Source organism: Polypterus senegalus, chromosome 2 (assembly GCF_016835505.1).
Source record: "Polypterus senegalus isolate Bchr_013 chromosome 2, ASM1683550v1, whole genome shotgun sequence".
Taxonomy (NCBI): Eukaryota; Metazoa; Chordata; class Cladistia; order Polypteriformes; family Polypteridae; genus Polypterus; species Polypterus senegalus.
In genome coordinates this window covers 52,296,620-52,317,684 of record NC_053155.1, presented here as the reverse complement: position 1 = coordinate 52,317,684, position 21,065 = coordinate 52,296,620, and the positions used below count along the sequence as shown (strand labels likewise).

Below are 21,065 nucleotides of genomic sequence, written 5' to 3'. Positions count from 1 at the left end.
AAGTTTATACTGTAAATATTTATTTTTTATTAAGAGCATCACTTTAATGATAACAAAATGAACATGATTTTCTAGGTCAGTTAAATTTGCCTTAGGCTTTCTTGTTTTCCTTTATATTTTTACCTGCATATGTGCAACAGAAGGAAAGAACCAGGATGAGTAGAGATTTCCTCAAAGGATTATGTAGTAGTGAATTTTCCTCCATCACGGCCTCTTTTCTACGTCCCTTTCTCAGAATCAGGCACTGATTCAAAAATAAAAAGAGAAATTATGCAGGATGCTGGATTTTCCATGAGAGGCACAGTTATACAATATTTCACTTGCTTTTTTGCCCACAGATTCCTTTAACTTGTGACATTCAGATTCAATATAATATTGTTTGTGACATTCAGATTCAATATAATAATTTATCCATATCACCTTGTATATCTCACAAATTGGTTTAAAGTCTGCAGTTTCACATACATCAAAGAAATGTTGTCATACCTGAACTCTAATGTAACATTCCCGTCATCTTCTAAGATGTGATTTTGTGTCATTTCCTTTAGAGAACCACTGCATGAAAAGAGCTGTATCCGGACAAATATGGTATGGGAAATCTCCGCTAAACTTGTTTGCCAGGCCAGGCGGCGCCCCGGTGCCTGAAGAAACCTGGAGAAGACTGGGGACACCCGGAGGGCTTCCGGATGCGCACCCTGCACTTCCGCCACACGAGGGTGTGTCCGCGGGGGATTGCCGGGAAAGCAGCTGGAGCCCATCTGGGCTGTTATTTAAGGGGCCGCCTCCCTTCCATCAGCAGCAAAAATCGGGTGGAAGAGGACGGAGCTTGAGAGTGGAGTGGAGGCAGCCAGAAGGAAAGGCATTTGGTGACTGTGAGGCCTGGACTTTGGGGGATCGGTGCTGGAGGCACTGGGACGTGCACTGATAAAAATGTAAATATTATCATTGTCAATAAACGTGTGTTGGGTGAACAACGATGTCCATCTGTCTGTGTCCGGGTCTAGTTCCACAATATATATATATATATATATATATATATATATATATATATATATATATATATATATATATATATATATATATATATATATATATATATAAATAAAGTTTGGTACATTTCTGGGTGTTTTTATGGGTTAACATATGGTGTGTTTTCCAGTTGATGGAGTCCAGGTCTAGAGTCATCCAAACAGATGCAGAGAGAGAACTATGGCAGACTGCAATTCTGGACCTGATGTCCGATGAAGAGGATGCCATCGTTGATGGAAGACCGGTGTGGGTTGTGAGGTCTCCACCTCACAGGAGCCCACAATTGTCTGAGCTTTGCCAGCAGCTTCACTCCAGATTGGAGGCGGATATGCGCTATGCTCTTACACACCGTCAGCGTGTAAGAGCTGATGGAATCGGGCCAGAAGAAGATTCATTTTTAGAACTTTAATAAGCACTGGTGCATGTGTTTGTTTCAGTTTGTTTCATTGCTTTTAATTTACTTGCACCGTCATATTTGCACATTTTTTTCTCCATATTTTCAGTTTTTTCTTATTCTTACGTTGTATATTTATTAGTGTTTGGTTTTATTTTAATAAAAACATTTCTGAATCAATTTTATTCTCATTTATTAAATGGTGCGGGGTTGTATAGTACAGTGGGGGTGGGGAGTGTATATGGTCCATCTACATACCTGCCCAATAACCAATCAAGTCACTAAGCTATGAGGGTTTGGGTTGGGCTAAATAAAAAGTGTGACCAATGGAAGTGTTTTTTTTTGTTTTTTTTTTAAATCAACCAATCAATGTTGAGATAAAAGACCAATGTAGTACAGCAGAGTTGTGCAGAGGTGTAAAATGCAAATGGTTCTTGAGGTGTGAATGTCTCCTTGAAAGAGCCTTGAGTGGATTATTTGCCATGGCAACAAATGGCTGTACCATGGAAGAATCCCTCAGCAAGATACATCTGAATTGGTATCAATCCGGAAGTATCCTAGGTTGGTGGAATTTTATGTATACGCTCAGTGGTACTTGTAGATACTTCCGAAAATCAGTGGTGTACACAGGAGTTTCCTAGTACAGATACACCTCTTTTCATGCAGTGAACATTTTCAAAAGTTCAAAAGCAACTGGTTTCAACCAGAATGCCTGATCTGTCTGATGTTCTCCCTCTTCCTCCTCCAGGATCACTCCCACATCTCCAATCATTCTCCGCTATTGATGAAAATTTGCCCTGTGGGTATATGCAATAGTGGCCCGTAAATATAGTGACCCTCCCACAACCCTGACGTGGCTAAAGTGGATTTAAGAATGTTAAATTATGTTAAAACATAAAACATACTTAAATATGAAAAGTTGAAAAGGTGGAATTTTAATTATAAAAACAACTTCAAATGTTTGAATTCAGTTGTTACATTGCTTACTGGGTTCAGTTAAGAAAGAAAAGGTAGATAATGCAAATTGTTTCGTAGGACTCGGTCAGATTTGTGGCAGATGACATTTAATGTAAGGTAATACCGGAAGGCAGTAAAAATGTTAGATTTGAATACACATTGAGAGTTCTGAAGTTTGAAAGTACCCTTTATATGCATGACCTGGGCTTACTACTGTTTACATCCAGACAGTGTAAAGAAGCAATCAAGAATATTATATGGATATCATGTTATATATTATGATGTGTGGAGTACAAGTCAAGTCAAGAGAAATGCTTAAGTCATATAATGCACTAGTCAGGTCTTACCTGGAGTACAGTGTTCAGTTTTGGTTACCATATTTTGAAAAACAAAGATCAGTACATGAGAAAGTCCAGTGGTGAGCTACTAGGCTGATTCTGTGCCTAAGAGGTATGAGCTATGATGAGGGAGTGAAGGAGTTGAACCTTTTAAGTTTAAGCAAACATAAATTAAGATGTGACATGATCAAAGTGTTTAAAATTATGAAAGGAATTAGCACAGTAGATCCCAGTTGTTATTTTAAAATAAATTCTGCAAAACAAGAACACAAAGATGTGTTTGGAAACTCAAGGAGAGATTTCTCTGTTGTTAGTCATTAGCACTAAAACATAAGTAACATGATAGTTTTAACTGGAAACTAACCCTCACCTATTCTGTTTTTCTTCTCGGTACTCAAATGTGGCACTTGGTGCCACGGCCCACCTGCCAGGTTGTTTTGCCTGCCTAAGGTAAAGTCATCCCTGATGGAGGATCGCAGGAATCGTGGGAAAGAGGGGTTCTTTCATCGTATTGGCTGGCCCAGCACTGTTTCAGCCGTGGAATGGCCAAATGGGGGAGGCAGCTTGATGGATGATATCATCTACTGTTAATTTCTGCAGGATATTTCTAAAATTTTTATTTGTATACTGTATTGAGGATTTGTTCTGTGTATTGTATTGTATTGTATTGTATTGTATTGTATTGACCCCCTCCTTTTTGACACCCACTGCACGCCCAACCTACCGGAAAGGGGTCTCTCTTTGAACTGTCTTTCCCAAGGTTTCTTCCATTTTTTCCCTACTGGGGTTTTTTGGGAGTTTTTCCTTGTCTTCTTAGAGAGTCAAGGCAGGGGAGCTGTCAAGAGGCAGGGCCTGTTAAAGCCCGTTGTGGCACTCCTTGTGTGATTTTGGGCTATACAAAAAATAAATTGTATTGCATTGTATTGTATTTCACACAGATGTTAGAAAGCTTTTCTTTATTCACAAGAACCATAGGCAAATGGAATAAGAGACCAAGTAATGAGGTGGAGAGCAGGACTTTAGGGACCTTTAGATCTTGACTTGGTGTTATTTGGGACAATCTATTTGGGCTATTCAAATACAAATTCAGTTGGGCCTGATTTTCAAACCAAGAAATGTGGCTGGGCCATATGTTTTCAGTGGCCAGTAAGCAGCAAGTAATAACCAATGTTAAAACAACACAAATGGAAGTATTGAAAAACAGGTAATGTTTATTCATTGTTTCCCTTTTAACTTTGGTCACATTTGACAGAGACACATAAAAAAGTGAAATTACAATTGTGTTCAGAAGCCATTAAGAAGAAAAACAGAATGTTAGGTGATATAGCACGATGTGTTAAGTACGAGTCCAAGGAGGTTCTGCTCAACCTTTATAATCCACTGGTGAGGCCTTATCTGGAGTACTGTGTACAGTTTTGGTCTCCAGGCTACAAAAAAGGATGTAGCAGCGCTAGAAAAGGTCCAGAGAAGAGCAACAAGGCTGATTCCAGGGCTACAGGGGTTGAATTATGAGGAGAGGTTAAAATCGCTGAGCCTTTACAGTTTAAGCAACAGAAGATTAAGAGTTGACATGATTGAAGTGTTTAAAACTATGAAGGTAATTAGTACAGTGGATCGAGACTGTGTAACAAAAGGCGTTATATGGGCACACTTATAAAAGAAATAAACTTCTTAATGCTATTGTTTTACTCTCTTAGCCCCTTCAGTGTGTTCTGCCCTATCATCATCATCATATTTGGCAGTTAAGTGAATGACTGCCACTTAAAACTGTGAAAATCACCTGCTTCTTTATGTTAAATGGCTGCCTGTACTTGTTAAGAGACTTTTCTGTATTTTTTCCATTTGCATAGCACACAGCCTCTTAATTACCATTATTTTAATTGTATTATTTTGAGCTTAAACTTAATATTTATTTTGAAATTTTTTTTTTTTAAATTTATTTACATTTTGCTGTTTGGGTGTTATGGTTGCTATTGCATTTAAGGACAAGTGTCACATTACAGCATGGAATTTTTTTTGTAGAAACTGTAAAGGGACCCTTGAAAGTAGGATTCTTAGCCTCATTATATTTAACCTGGCGATTAATTATATTTTTGAACAGACTGGAATGGATTTGGAATGTCATTGTACAGTATGCTAATGATTTGGCATTATGGAAAAAGGGTCTTAAAAATACTTGTTCAGTATTGCCTATGCAAAGGGCATTATCAGCTGTGAAAGGACCATTTTTAAAGTGGGGTTTTATGTCTTCCATGTGCAAGTCTTTATATATCTTTTACACAATAAAGATAATTGTGTTTTATTTACATAGACAGTCACTGTCTGCTATATCAGTGGTTAAACAGTTGAGGAGTAAAAAATCAGTTTGAAGGGCTCACATGAACTATATAGAGGATAAATATAAAAGGTTATTATTTTTATTTGTTCTGTATTAGGGTTTGAACAGGATGCTATGTTTATTATAACAATAATATAATGATAACATGATTCATTCTGGAATGACAAGTAAGGAGACCTGGGTTCACATCCTAGGTTTCCTCTCACTGTGCAGTGTATGTGTGTGTTTGCCATGTCCGGGGTTTCTTTCCACCTAGCTCCCTATGTTAGCTGGGATAGGTCCAAGTGCCCTCATGACCCTGGTGGGTTAGAAAATGTCATGACATGATCCAATCTAGGTTAAAAATGCTCTATGTTTGCAGAAGCAGTTAATGTAGGAATACAAATTTTAAAAAGAAGAGAGGCCAGTGCTCTTTTGGACTTTCTGTGAATAATTCTACGCAACAAGTGATACCTCTAGGATACTGCAAAAAAGTAAAGCCCTAAATACTGAACATATTACCAAGGGTACAAGAAAACATTGGTCCCAATAAATTTTCATAAAGAAAACTATATATGGGTAATACAGAATTATGTACAGGAATAGGCTCTTGATATTATACAGTAGTGGTTAGCTGATTGTGCCTTAGCTTGTTCGGCTTTGGAAATTCTTTTAACCAGGAATTAGAAGGTTAATTATTAGAACATAAAAAAGAGATGTGGTAAATAGGGAAGTGAATGAGGGGGGAATATGTGAAGCAAAACTATTAGTCATTTTAACCAATGTACACATTAATGTAATAATAATAATAATAATACATTTTATTTATATAGCGCCTTTCCCATGCTCAACGTGCTTCACAGAGACTTAGAAAAAAAAACAGCAGGGTATATGTAACATTGGATACAAATGTTTTCCTGAATATAACAATGAAACAGATAACAAAGCATTAAATAGAATAAAGCACAAAAAACCAGAGTAAAATATTAAATTCAATACTAAAATAAAAACTTAACAGAATTTCAGAGAGGTAAACTGAAAGAAAGGGCAGAATGGGCAGAATGTTAAGTTTAAAGCCTTCCTAAATAGATGAGTTTTAAGTTGTTTTTTAAAAGAATGAATGGAGTCAGCTGATCTAATCAATTTTGAGATGTTATTCCAAAGTCTGGGTGCTATGGAGCTGAAGGCCCTGTCACCCATGGAGTGTAGATTAGTGTGAGACACAACGAGATTACCAGAATCAGAGGACCGTAGTAGGCGAACAGGCACATAGTGATTTAGAAGGTCACTGATGTAGTCCAGTGCAAGGCCATTTAAAGCTTTGTTGTTTATTAATTGAATTTTATATTCGACTAGCAAAATACCCGCGCTTCGCAGCGGCGAAGTACTGCCTTAAAATTTTTATTAAGAAGAAAATTAAACCTTTTTAAACTGAGAGAAAATATACCAATAATTATTTATTAAGGATCTCTTTGTATACCACATTGTGAGTTTGGCCCTCTGGTTGTAATATGACCAAGCTGTGCGTTGAGCTTACTCTTGAGCATGCAACGTACAGTTGGCCATGTGAACAGTAATCTTGTTTCAAATCTCACAGCTTGTATTGCTGTTGTCATAATCGGTTTGAGTTTCATGGTTTATTTCAATTACGACAGTATTTGTAGGACTTGTGCTGAAGAGACATTCGGCATCTGTCAAGCGTTGTAAGTATACAACCGGTTTCATCGATAACTTCACATCCAGCTTTTGAGAGTTTAAACATTCATAAACATCAAAGTGTCCACTACTGAAATCGTCACCTGTGAATCTAAGATGTTTAAGAGGCATTGGAGGTTGTCGAAAGGTGTAAAATATTTGGCCATTTCGGTACACTTGAAAGCGACAACCGAACAATTCAGCGGCAGCCATCAACTCACATGCAGATGCATAGGTGAAGGGCTTAAGCATTTCACTCTTATAGTGCTCCTGTGTAGTATAATTATCTCCAGTACCGTCATCAGTCCACACCTTGAAACTGTCCCAGTCATTCAATACATAAGACACAATGTTCCTCCGGATATTAAGAGTGAGCCTGATATGGCCGTGCAATATGTAACAAAGAGAATGGAAAAGGCAGGTGCCACCTCCGGGCATGGAAACCACTCGGTAAGTGACAGTTCTTTGATCGATGGTGATCACCTTGATAGACATGTTAATGGGGGTACGGTTGGAATGATAAAGGAAATGGGTACCTGAACAATTTAAAGTAAGTCTAAAATACCTAAACAATAACTATAATCGTAATAAATGAACAATAAAACAGCGGAGAAGCCGTGGATTAAATAAAAAGGCTGTAGTTATCAGCAGGCAGACGTGAATCCCGTGGCAAAGCAAGGAAGAGAATGTAGAGACTGGAGCGACGGACATCCTTATATAGGCAGGCAGCCAACAACATGGGAGGCGTTGGGATGGGGTACCCAACACCTCCTCACATGGTGACCGAGCTGCAAGCTATGGACGTATATATGTACGTAAGTAGTATTCAGTTAGCGTTGGGAACCCACGTATCAAATTTCTTGAAGATGGGCCCATAAGTAACAAAGACCGTTGAAAAGTTCAATATGGCGGCCGACAGTGGCATCATACCACCGAAATAAGTACCAAATTTCAGCCTTCTACCTACACGGGAAGTTGGAGAATTAGTGACGTTGGAAAGTTCAATATGGCGGCTGACAGTGGCGTCATACCACCGAAATAAGTACATACATTGGTTTCGGTAAGCGCAGGGAAGCCACCTACCAAATTTCGTGAAGATGGGGCCATGAATAAGAAAGTTCAACGTGGCGAACGTTGTTGACCGTTATGACCGTAACGCATAGAATTTCAAAATGAAACCTCCTTAACTTTTGTAAGTAAGCTGTAAGGAATGAGCCTGCCAAATTTCAGCCTTCTACCTACACGGGAAGTTGGAGAATTAGTGACGTTGGAAAGTTCAATATGGCGGCCGACAGTGGCATCATACCACCGAAATAAGTACGTACATTGATTTTGGTTAGCGCAGGGAAGCCACCCACCAAATTTCATGAAGATGGGGCCATAAATAAGAAAGTTCAACATGGCGAACATCGTCAACCGTTATGACCGTTACACATAGAATTTCGAATTGAAGCCTGCTTAACTTTTGTAAGTAAGCTGTAAGGAATGAGCCTGCCAAATTTCAGCCTTCTACCTACACGGGAAGTTGGAGAATTAGTGACGTTGGAAAGTTCAATATGGCGGCCGACAGTGGCGTCATACCACCGAAATAAGTACGTACATTGGTTTTGGTTAGCGCAGGGAAGCCACCTACCAAATTTCGTGAAGATGGGGTCAGCCTTCTACTTACACGGGAAGTTGGAAAATTAGTGACGTTGGAAAGTTCAATATGGCAGCCGAGAGTGGCATCATACCATCGAAATAAGTACATTCATAGGTTTCAGTTAGCACAGGGAAGCCGCCTACCAAATTTCGTGAAGATGGGGCCATAAATAAGAAAGTTCAACATGGCGGACATTGTCAACCGTTATCGACCGTTATGATCGTTACGTGTAGAATTTTGAAATGAAACCTGTTTAACTTTTGTAAGTAAGCTGTAAGGAATAAGCCTGCCAAATTTCAGCCTTCTACCTACACGGGAAGTTGGAGAATTAGTGATGAGTGAGTCAGTGAGTCAGTGAGTGAGTGAGTCAGTGAGGGCTTTGCCTTTTATTAGTATAGATTCTGTAAAACACAGGGAGCCAATGAAGGAAAAACAGAATGGGTGTGATGGGCTTGCTGTTGCTGGTTCATGTAAGGACTCTTGCAGCAGAGTTTTGAATCAACTGGAGCTGTGATATAAGATTAGAAGGGGCACCTGTCAGCAGCGAATTACAATAATCGATGCGGGATGTGATAAAAGCATGGCCAAGTTACTCAGCATTAGAAAAGGAGAGGAATGAGCGAACATGGAATATGTTACGGAGGTGAAAGTAAGAAAGTTTCTTAATGTGGTTTATGTGAGCGGAATAAGAAAGGGACGAATCAAAAATGACGTCAAGATTCCTTGCATCAGAAGAAGGTCTGATGAGATCACCGTCAAGAGTAACTGAGAAGGAGCTCATTTTCTTATGTAGCGTTTTAGTGCCAATTTGCAGGAGTTCAGTTTTGTTGCAATTTAATTTTAAAGAGTTCTCACTCATCCAGGTTTTAATTTCACTGAGGCAAGTTGTGAGCTGAGAAAACTCTGATGAAGTTGCACTTTTGACATTGAAATAGAGTTAAGTGCCATCTGCATAAAAATGATAACCCAGTTAATAGCTCTGAATAATATGGCCAAGGGGAAGCATATAAATACAGAAGAGAAGAGGGCCAAGCCCTATGGAACTCCTTATATGATTGGCGCTGTGCCGGACTTGCTGTTGCCAAGAATAACTCTTGGCTATCAGTCAGATAGGACTTGAACCACTAGAGGGCAGTGCCAGAGATACCCAGCATGTTCTCCATTCTGGACAGTAGAATGTCATGTCTGACAGTGTCAAATGCTGCACTGAGGTCTAACAGAATTCATATGCTGATTTGTCCAGAGTCTGCTGCCGTAAGCAAATCATTGGTTACCCGAAGAAGAGCAGTTTTACAGCTGTGCTGCACCCTGTAACCAGACTGAAAGGGTTCCATCAAATTATAAGAAGTTAAGTAATTGGTGAGTTGGGAGGCTACAACACGCTCAAAAATTTTTGGCAGAAAAGGTAAGTAGGAAATAGGCCAAAAATTGTTAAGATTGTCACCATCAAGACCAGACTTTTTTAAAATGAGGGTTACAGAAGAGATTTTAAAAGTGGCAGGCACAAACCCAGCGTCGAGGGATGTATTGATTATTGTCGTAACAGTCAGGATTATGACATGAAGGCAGGATTTAAGAAGTGTGGTGGGGATGGGGTCCAGTAAACAAGTAGATGGCCTCATCTTACAAAGCAGGTCATTAATAAATGCTGATGTGACTGGTGAAAATTTAGAAAAGGAGGTGGATGGAGTGGGAAGATAAGGAAGAATATAAATGGATGATGGATTTATGTTCGTTATATTATTTAGATTTTTAATTTTATTGCAGAAAAAGTGGAGGAATTTTTCACAGACTTCAGTAGAGGAGGTAATTGGGCCAGATGCAGGTTGAAGTAATTTATTAACTACAGAGAACAAAACCCTTGGGTTATCGTGGCCACTTTCTATTATTCTGCCATAATGTGTGTTCTTGGCTGCAGTTAGTGCATTCCTGTAAGCCTTTTGATGGTCAGAGATGTGAACAGTAAGGCCAGTCTTACGTGACATTCTCTCAAGGCATCGGCTAGTTGCTTTCATAGATCACAGCTCTGAATTATACCACGGAACTGAACGCTTAAAGGAAACCTCCCTATGTTTTAAAGGAGCTGTTTTATCTAGTCCTGAATGAAGGGCTGAGTTATAGTGGTCAAGACTATCTAGTGTTGATGGAATAGGTGAAGACAGAAAAAGATCAGAAATGGATCCAGCAAGAATAGAGGGACATATATTTTTAAGGTTTCAGAAAGAAATTTGACATTTACAGGTAAGAGGGAGAGGTAATGAGACAGTGAAAAATACTGCTTTATGGTCAGAGAGTCCCAAATCACTGCTATAAGTGTTGCCGACAGATAATCCAGATGTGCAGCTCAGGGTCCAGTATATGACCACCAGAGTGGGTGAGAAAATCAAAATGCTGTACCAAGTCAAACCAGTCCAGTAAGGATAGGAATTAATTTCTCAGTTTACATGTAGTAATGTCAATATGGATGTTGAATTCGCCAAGAAGAATGACTCTCTGGGAAAGTGAATTTAAGGTGGTTAATAATTCAGTCAGATTAGATAAAAAGATGCATTGTATTTTGGGGGACGATAGACAACAATAAGTGAGACAGGACCAGATTTTGTTATTAGCTTAACAGCCAGACACTTGAAAGACAATGGACCATCAATGCAGATTCTTTTGATGTTTAACTTCGATTTAGCAGTTACTGCGATTCCTCCGGCTTGTATTGAGCTGTGAGGCTCCGTGAAGTGAATGTATCCAGGCAGGGTCACCTCTGTGACAGATGTAAAGTTATTTGGTTTTTGTCTGTAATAAATTCTGATAGCACCAGTGCTTTGCCATTAAGAGATCTTGAGTTAAACAGTGCAATATTAGCCGATGTGGGTTCGTTGTGCACAGATCCATGACCAGAGTTTATTTTAACATATTGCAGATTTGGCACACTGATGCTCCTATTTCCAAACCTGTGAGTAGGACGGCATATTCCTGAGCAAATGCTGCCGGTGAACTTTTTATTCGCAGCCTGGCCGTGGCGTCGACCTGACTCGCGATGTAAATATTTTGGGCGCAGCGCAATACCGTTGTCTTTTAGGATATTCCAGTCTGATCATTTGCTCTGGACAAACTGTTTAATATGAAGGAGTTTGTCACGAGAGTATTTTAATATAGTAGAGAGCAATACTTATCTAATAGTAGCAGAGAAGCAGCACAGCACAGCGGAGAAGGTGAGACGTGAGGATCGGGTGGCGCAGATGAGTGGCAAGCAGCAGAAAAGCATAGTAGGAGATATTACAAAATGCACATGAAGATACCAAAATTCGGAAGTTCCAACATACAGCCACATACATGTAACGCTGGGTATTACAGGTGGGATCGCCCAAAGCCACATCACGCTGGGTGTAAACCTCAGATCATTTCTTAGTCATTAAGCACATATAAAAGGAATCGAGAGCAGTCCAGTGTATAAAATATAATCAAGAAGACAGACCATCCCCGGCTCATCATCATGGTGCAAAGAAATGTCCATAGGGCTCGTCCAGTGTGCCAAACAAAAATGTGTGTGTTCCCGAGGCTGCAAACCCAGTCAAGGCAGAGTCCATAAAAGTAAATCCAAATCAACACAGTTCGAATCAATTGCATCCATGAACTATACATACAATAAAAAGAAAGTGAACAATTGCAAAAAGTTTAGGGTATTTTAACGAAAAGTGTTGATAACAGGGAACAGCGGCAACAAAATGTGTGCACCAGCGTCCCCTACACATTGTGCCCCAACCCTGACATAGACAGGCAGAGATGCAGGCGCAACACACAATGCTCTTTATTTTCGATCTGGAAAGCAGTTTTCCTCGCTCCCCAGAACACAGCACAGCGACTCTGGCCTCTGGGTAGTGGTGGCTGGCCCCTTTTATTGGACACCCGGAAGGACTGCAGTTGTTCAACAACCATCTTCTGGCAGCACTTCCAGGGGGCTGCCCTCCATCATTCCAGGGATATAATGTTCTGGACAAGCTCTCTTCCCTGCCTCTTCCATTGTAGAGGAGTCCCGGCCGGGTAACTGCCCCGGCAGTCCACCACACATATAGCTCTGGACACCCTAAAATTATTACAGTTCACAGGTTTATAACTTGGTTTAACATTTAACTGGGGAAAAATATTAACTGATGAGCTGTCAACATATATAGCAGAAACAGTGACAATGGTGACCTCCGCAAGCAGAGTCAGGGGTCATGTTCTTATCTAAGCATGATTTATGAATTAAAATATATTCTGCTAGGTGCAATGTGAAGGTGGCAAGGATGTGTGGTGATCAGCATGACAAACTCATCCTACATCTCCAATACACTAGAGATGTATTGTACATTAGGTTAGATGGTGGTTACAAATTACCCTATATGATTGTGAAAGTAGGTGTCTGATGAAATGGGTCTGAGAATACTGGTTTGGATTATGATGCCCTTTTTATAGCACTATATGTATTAAACACTGATCACAATATTGTATTTTGTTAATTTTAACTTTCTAATCAGATATATTGTTAAATATATCAAACCCCACCTTTAACCTTTAATAAAAGCCCAAGTTGCTTCGGTTCACTGAGACCCCGAATTGGATTAAGTGGGGTAACCCTATCATGTTTTGTTTTTGAATTTGTATACTCAAAACATTGCTCATTTTCAATGATTGCTGGATATTTCCAACAAAATTATCATTTTTAGTTTTATTTTTAGCAGACACCTAGTCCAGAATAGGTTCTGGCTTTCTACTTGATTCTTCCATAGTAGGCTATGGCACCTGCAAGCCGGGAATAAATTAAACAAACTCAATAATTGATAAAAGCATGCATTTTTATAGAAGTTGAAAAATATAAAAAAAAGTGTAAGAATGAGCTAAAAGTCAATACATTCCAGGCATTATGATATTCCTATGGAATCCCAGATTATCTGTTTCATGCTGCACAGTGGTGACAGAACATTTTTTGGTCTTGTTCTCCAATTTTAGTGTATCCCTGCTATATATAACTAAAGTCTTAATAATTTGTTTCTTTGCATAACACATATTTTCTTTTTCTTTCATCAGTGTTTATCAGGAACTGCTGTTCTATACATTGTTGGTTCCTGCACTTTGCCCAGTGCTGACAGATTAAGACTGGATCCTGAAGCCCTGAACTGGACTGCTAAAAAATGGATACAGTAAATGGAAGGAATGCTGTTTTTTAAATTGATATACAGTATATTTATTCTAATTTTTTAACCTCCTAGATTTAGATGTTAATCACCATGACTTAAAATGCACCTTAACATAATGATATACTCTTCTCTGAAACTATTACTGCATGGAAAATAAAAAGTACACAGGGAGCCCTCAAAAAAGGGTTTGAGGGAAGACAGGCATGTCCTTAAATTCAGTCCTGGAGGTCCAATGTGGCTTCAGATTTTTGCTCTAAACTTGAGTATGAAAGGGATACGTTTTAGGTTGTGATATGCAGTCACTTTTCCTCTTGGTTGCCTAATCCTACTTTACTTTTTCTCACCTGTATGGCTGCATGCTTTAGTAAACAATGATGCTGAGTTACAAACTCTTCTTCAGAAAACTGTCATTTTGTTCATGCCATGTGTCTATCATTTCTTTTGTGTTCATTTTAGATACAATAGGTGTCCGATTCGGTGCTTATTTATGTGCTTTTTGTTGTTGGGTTATTAAATTATTATGTCCTGTTTGCTCCAAATTACTTTTCACAAATTTATTTTATACCATCTAGGGACTGAAAATGACACCATATAATAAAAGTATTGTCAGTCAATTGTTTTTCAGTCGAATTAAGATGTTTTTTTTGTAGGTGGTATCAGGGGTAGGATTAACAAAGTAGTACAATGTACAGCCATGTAAAGTGGGCTATTAAGAGGGGATTTAGAAAACCCAAGGAAAAATATCTCACACATTACATGATACATTTCTTGTGAAGTTACTTGCTAATCCTTAAGAGTCAGGACACTCATTCCTGATTAGTAATTGTCAGCACTTAACTCTTTCCTCTTCCATTTCTTTAACACAGATGGTTCATGATGAACACACACAATTGTAATTGACAGTACGTTGGATGGTGAGCTCTTGCTTGCTCTGTCATTTGTAACACATTTTTTTGGCGGCTCGGTAAAAATACAAGAAACAATGAATAACAAAGAATGTACCTGCTGAGACAAAAGAAGCAATTGAGGAGAGGAAATCATAATGAGCAAGTGAACAGAATGTTACTTGAACAGTAATTCTTTCAGCAGCAATAACTGTGCCTTAATTATTTTGAATAAAAACTAGCAGCCACTATGGCTCTCCAGAACTAAATCTGATGATTTCTGGTTCAGGATGACTGATTACATGAAGTTAGTTCATGGCCCAGTTTTACAACCTGACTTAAAACTGAAAAACTCACAGACAAGTGCTGCATTAATTCTAAAGCTTTAGTTGCAAAAATCAAATTCAGCTTATTCAAGTTGGAGTCAGCAGGGGTTGGGGGGTTAGAGGCAGAGATTGTGCAGTATAGGATGAAAAGCAACAGTAAGAGGTGATACAAACAAAATCTGAACAGGGAAAGAATTAAGTACTGGCAAGCAGTGGTGGGAACAACGAGATGAAGGCATTTTGGGGGTGTAAGCCACTAGGGGCGCACTGCCCCCTTAACCCAGACACAGATAGGCAGCAGACAAGTTTGCCACACAACACCCGTTTATTTACAGTTTCTCCGTCTATCCATAAGCACCATGCAGCACCACTAACACCCTTCTGCCGCCAGTCCTTCTTCCTCCATTCCTCTTCAGGCTTTGTCCTCTCTTCCTGACTCTTGCTCCCCATGGAGTGAGGCAGCTCCTTTTTATAAGGCACCTGGATTGATCCCAGGTGCCTATCGAGCTTCTTCTGACCACACTTCCGGGTGTGGTGGAAGCGTGACCATATAAGGCCCTGGAAAGGTCCATGCGCCCCCTGGCGGTGGCCACAGATTCCAACAGGGTTGAGCCTCCATGCTCATAACCCGTGGCCCCACTGAAAGCCAAGGGAGCTGCTCTTTATCAGCCCGGGGACGAAACTGTCCCGGCAATCCTCTTTCCCCAGGCCGTTCCACAGTTTGGGCATTTTGGCCAGGCAAGGGCCCTGGCCATACGCCACAGGGGGGTTTACGGCTGAGCGTCTTACAGACCCATAGCGGTGGACAGGCAAGAATAAAGTTCTGACCTTTAATGACAATTCTGAAAGGCACAATATTAACTACTCAATAACAGTCAGCAAATATAAAAAAAAAAATAACATATCGTAACATATAACGAGAGATATAGTTGCAGGACTGGCAAAGCTGGAAAATGTCTGGGCCCCAACAATTTTTTACATAGGTACTCACTGCAGTGACAAATCTGTGGGTAAGCAGAATACTGACACAGTCAGAAACCCCCATAAGGGAGACCCCGAGTTGCGAAGAACATTATTTTTCTTGTGAAGTTAAGTTTAACCAGTTTTCATAAATCTTGAGGAGAATTTATGTGTCTGGAAGCAAAAAGCAGAAAAAACAAGAACAGGAAAAAAAGGAGAAGCAGGACAGTGGTAAGTAGTAGAGAATCTGTATTGTTGATTCAATTAATTATGCCCAAGCAGGAGCATCTCAAATATTTGAGACAAATGAACAGCAGCAAAGGAGAATAACTGATAACTTATCTGGAGTGACAAAGGAATAGAATCTATCAGTAAAACAAATATTATTAAAGTTGGAATGAAAACCAACGTCTGACTAGGAGAAGAAACCAATTGCCAAAGCAGTTCATCCAGATTGCAGTGAAAGCTTGAAAATGAGTTTAGCAATCCCGTGAAAGGCACAGAAGCAACTGAGCACACCTAGGTGTGAACTCCACTTGCTCTCTGCCTGTCAAGGCCTTGTTTATATGGCGTGTATCTGGCAACACGTACAACTTAGATTTTCTGGCTGGCATTACAGATATTTGCCAAAAATGTTCAGCTAGCTTGTAGCTGCTTGGTAAAACATATGCTTAAGAGGACCTTGTTAGGAACTTTTGAAACCCCTTAAGTGAGAAAATAAATTGATGATGAAAAAAATTGATGGGAGGATTTTGTTTTTGTTATGGGAAGAAAAAAATGAGGAGAGTAAAAGCTGGGTGTTTGAAGCGGGACTGAGTCCTATTGACTTGCAGTCACCACAGTTTGCTTCAAAACAGCTTCTGCCTTGTATGATAAATGTCCATTTGCTGGAATATTCACCACGAAATTTACACTTATGTTTTGGCATCTTGGGATGGATGGATTAGTTAGAAAAAAAGTAGGCCGTGGCAAGTAGTAACAACACACTTTGATGACACTGGATGTTGCAATGCTGATACACAACTGCACGGCAGCGCGGCTGGAGAGCAAAGCGGTAACAGTGTCGCTGTCCTCAGCCACCCATAGCAACTGAACAAGTTGCAAACAGGCAGCAAACACTATCTTCCTTGTTATATTTGGGTTAATTCCATCAAGAGAATCTGAGAAAAGAAAGTATAATTACTTATAAAGTTACAACTAAGTGCCATAAGAAGGTAGTAAAAATATATTTTTATTATGAAATTTAAAAATGAACTAAATACAGGACAGGGGACAAAATGATCAAATATGGGACATGTCCCGTATATGAGGGATGTCTGGCAACCCTAGTTAGAGAGAGTCAGGAAGAGACGCAGTGCAATGCTATCACTGTTATCTCTACTGAAAGATGTTTTTCATCTTTAAAGTTCATTAAATCTTAGTTGAGATCTACCATGTGCCAGAAGAAGCCTTCAGCCCTAACTTTAATTTCAATAGAGCTCAGTTTTGAAGGTCTTCAGAACTGGAGGACACAATGGCTGCATTTGCTGTAGCCCAAAACTACAAGCAGTGATTGTAAAAGTTACAGGGATACCTTTATGAGTAGATTTTTAAAAAAATTCTATTATTTGCCCTTTTTTATTTATCATTTAAAATATTACGACATGCAATTTTTACTTATTTTTATTACCAGGTGCAGCTTATATTCATTTTACATTTTATTTACTTTTTAATTCATTTAGGCTTTCAAAATGCATGTTATTCTATTATTGCTTTTTTTTTTAATTTTCTCTACAAGTGTATATTCATTGTGCTGTTTTATTTTTTATAATGTTTTTCACAAAATTAAAATAAAGGATTTGTGTTTGCTAAATTCTTCATATTGATTTTAGTAATTTCGATATTGTGTTAAAATAAGGTAAATAAAGTTTACTATCTACAGGCTCAGGAAAGGGTAAGTTGGAGGTCCCCATGGAGTTCTCTGTCTTGGGCCCCCCCAGAGTCCATAGAATCCAGTGTTGCCAGGTCCACAGTTTTTTTTAACTAATTGGGCTGTTTTTGATCATCATCCAAGGGAAAAAGTGGGCTTATAATGGGTTGCGTTTTTTTTGAGCTAGTTTTTAAAAAAGCACAGGATTTTTGACTATTGTGAACAACCCCCATTGTTCTTTCTTGTATATGTTACTTACCATTGAAAAATATCTGAGGACCACCCCATACCCCCTGTTTTGTGATGTTATATACCTAATCTATAACCCTGAACTATCTTTGAGGGCACTCCCTCCTTCCCAATCTCAGGCTTTGATGTTATGTATCCAACCCTGTCTCTCTACAACTGTCTCCTGCTTTCCAGTATGTTACTATGTCTACTTTAAGCATTGGGCTATTTTTTGGAGCAATTCACAATTTTTAAGCTATCCTTGGGTTATAAATGTCTTAGGGACCTTGCAACTCTGCTAGAATCCCCACTAATAATAACAATCTCTAACTATCTTTATCCAATTCTAAGTCGCGGATGGTCATTTCATGCACACACCCACAATCACACTCGCACCTTTTAAGCAAAACATAGGCATGTTTCACGAAAGGCCACAACCGGGTACGGGGTTCAAACACATGTAGGATGCTTGATCTGTCAAATAGCAGCACTAATTGCTGAGCTGCTGTGCCATCCCGCTATGAAAACAACATTTAAAACGCTGTTAATTTATAGAAACAACACTAAGTGAATGATCAGACACATCTATTCATTTGCAAGATCTCCATTCTGGCGTTATGGACTACTATTTAAAGTACCCTTAAATGCTGCCTTACTCCCCATTATCAATAAAACCTCTGACACCAGATATAACCTCCGGCACCGAGAATCAGAGAGTTTTTGACACTTCTAACGGCTTCCTTCAGGCAGCAATAAGAATGGTTGGCAAAGTTAATCAGGCTGTCGAGAAATATGTTCATGTTTCTTTTTGACCACATTCAACCATATCACTTTAATAATTAAGAATCTCTGTTCGTGTTTATACACATAATGTTTTGGGTTTTTTTTTCTTAAATTAAGTGGTTGTCTGGTTGACTTGGGGAACCGCGAAAATTTTCAAATGTGCTTGTGTTATTTTACTTATGCAAATTGCAAATAAAGTCTCCACTCTGTTCTCAACTCAAAAATATTAGCAAACACAAACCCGAATTAAGACCCCCAGCACGCTCCTGGGTAACTTAATAGGGAGTTGATCATATTTGTAAAAATTCAGTGCTCGGGCACACGTTAGTTTAATGCCGCGCGGTACTTCAGACTCTCGCATCCTCGATTGTTTCATCACTCGAAGGGGTTCGCATTTGGTCCTTTCGGCACTTGAAGTCTATATAGTCTTTTGGGGTAGTTTTTAATTGGTGAAAGGACACTGTGCCCTCACTAACCCCTGGGCACGCACCCATAACGCTCTGGGGGTAGAGCCGCTTCTGACCGTACAGCATGACTTAAGGCACCTCAAACTAGCCAACAATAATCTCGATGAAGCCTTTTTATTAGTGTTGTTTTTAAAAGAAATGTGACATATTTTGACTTTCCTTACTACTAGGATATCAAAAAGCAGAGAGCAGTCTTGGCAGGTAAACTATCAGTTAAGTGGCGGTCTAATTAAACACATCCGTACCGCACACCATGCTCAGGAATCAGCATACACGTTGAACCACTTGGACACTAAGTGGATACTGTTAATCCCCGAGGGGAAATTGTCATTTTGCATTCAGTAGTAAATAGAATCCTAGATTTTGTTTGGAGTTATATAATACTACAACGAGTAGATGTTCGTTAAGTGATGCTACCAAATATTTTTTACAACCGAGGTAAACGCTGTTTTGGGATTTCGCAGGGGAAAAAGTTGTCCTTTACAATCTTAATTTTTTTTTTTTTGCCGTGCAACCCAAGAAATACAACACAGAAGTATAAGTGAAACATCCGCTAAAGCGACAAAATCGCATCTCTGCATACAACGTGATGCTAAAATGCAATCGCCCAGCTTGATTATTATCAACTTCTTTTCGTATGATTCCTTTTTCGGCATTTAACATTCATTTATTTCTGTCGATACCAGTTTTAGTGTTGTGTGCGTGTCGTTTATAAAATGTATTGGATTACCAATAGTGAATTCTAAAGTGAAAAATGACATAAAATTTTCCATACGGATACTCTTTGGAAGAACAGATTGTTTATGTATGCAGACGGCAAAGAATCGCTATAGTCTATATAATATTGTTCCGATTCATAACAAATTGTAGATATATTTATGAATTATACAGTGATAAAATTCAAGGATTTCGGGCAGTTAGGTTCTTTTACAAAGGATAGATAGATAGATAGATAGATAGATAGATAGATAGATAGATAGATAGATAGATCCAGTAATTAAATTGTGAAAGTCCGCCTAATCTTTCCTCACGATGTGCTGGCTCCATGTCTCGGACTGGTCTTATCTGTGGAGGATGATCGCGGATGATATATTATTGAAGTAGGTGCATAATTTGCCTATGAAAATGCAGCAATGAACTGTTTTCTACAGTATTTTTTTAATTACGCACAGTTAATTTAACCTAAATATTGTTTAAAGGGTTTTTTTCTGTTCTTGTCTCCAGTCTATTTTCAATATGTCCAATGGTTCAACACATTTCTGATTGTTTTCAATAATTTGCATAATTTTACACAGCATTCTACAAAAACGTACATGCAAAGCCGTAGCTTGCAGAGAAGGCAGCCTAAATAAAAGTAATAATATACTTGAACTTACATTGCGCTCACTTCATCTCTATCCTTTATTCTGCATGGCACAGTCCACTGATAAACATATGTAAGTATGACGAGTTTTATGTTATTTAAAGCTTAAAGTAACCACAACTCTAGGAAATCGCAGATGAGAACGGCTTTCATTTCGGCCGTCGCGGAGGTGACTCATAAAGGCACCGGCACTCCCACACGCGCACAATCAGCAGGCGCAATCAGGCGAACAAACGACAGAGGAGCAGAGCTGACTAGCGGTAAAGGAAGCCGCCTTGCGTCTTTATGTCAAATGTATGTACATATGTGATATACAACATTTGCTTTTGTTTTCTTTTTTCTGATTTTTAATGTATTTAAATAATTTGGTGAAATGATTTTGGCAAATTTAACAAGTCTATTTATCCCTGAGCTGTATATAGAACAAGAATATAGAGCTACAGTAATGTTTAGCACCTCTGAATGGCACAGGCTAGTAAACACGTGTAACCAGGTCTGGAATCTGGACGTATCTTTCTTTAAAATAACGGTTCTTTAATGGCATTTCCATAGCTTGTCAAAGCACCACTATACATGTGAAGAGTTCTCTGCATATGAAGTTG

General features: G+C 39.0%; 1 protein-coding gene across 1 annotated transcript in view; it reads right to left on the bottom strand.

Annotated features, from left to right (window-relative positions):
- Positions 1–20,624, bottom strand: part of LOC120522907 — a 190,523-nt gene extending 169,899 nt beyond the window's left edge. The window contains exons 1-2 of the mRNA XM_039743683.1: positions 20,477–20,624; positions 124–244 (exon numbers count right to left, since the gene is read on the bottom strand). Of these exons, the coding sequence (XP_039599617.1) occupies positions 124–205 (82 nt within the window). The 5' untranslated portion in view covers positions 206–244; positions 20,477–20,624. The remainder of the gene's footprint in view (positions 1–123; positions 245–20,476) is intronic.
- Positions 20,625–21,065: the final 441 nt, after the last annotated feature.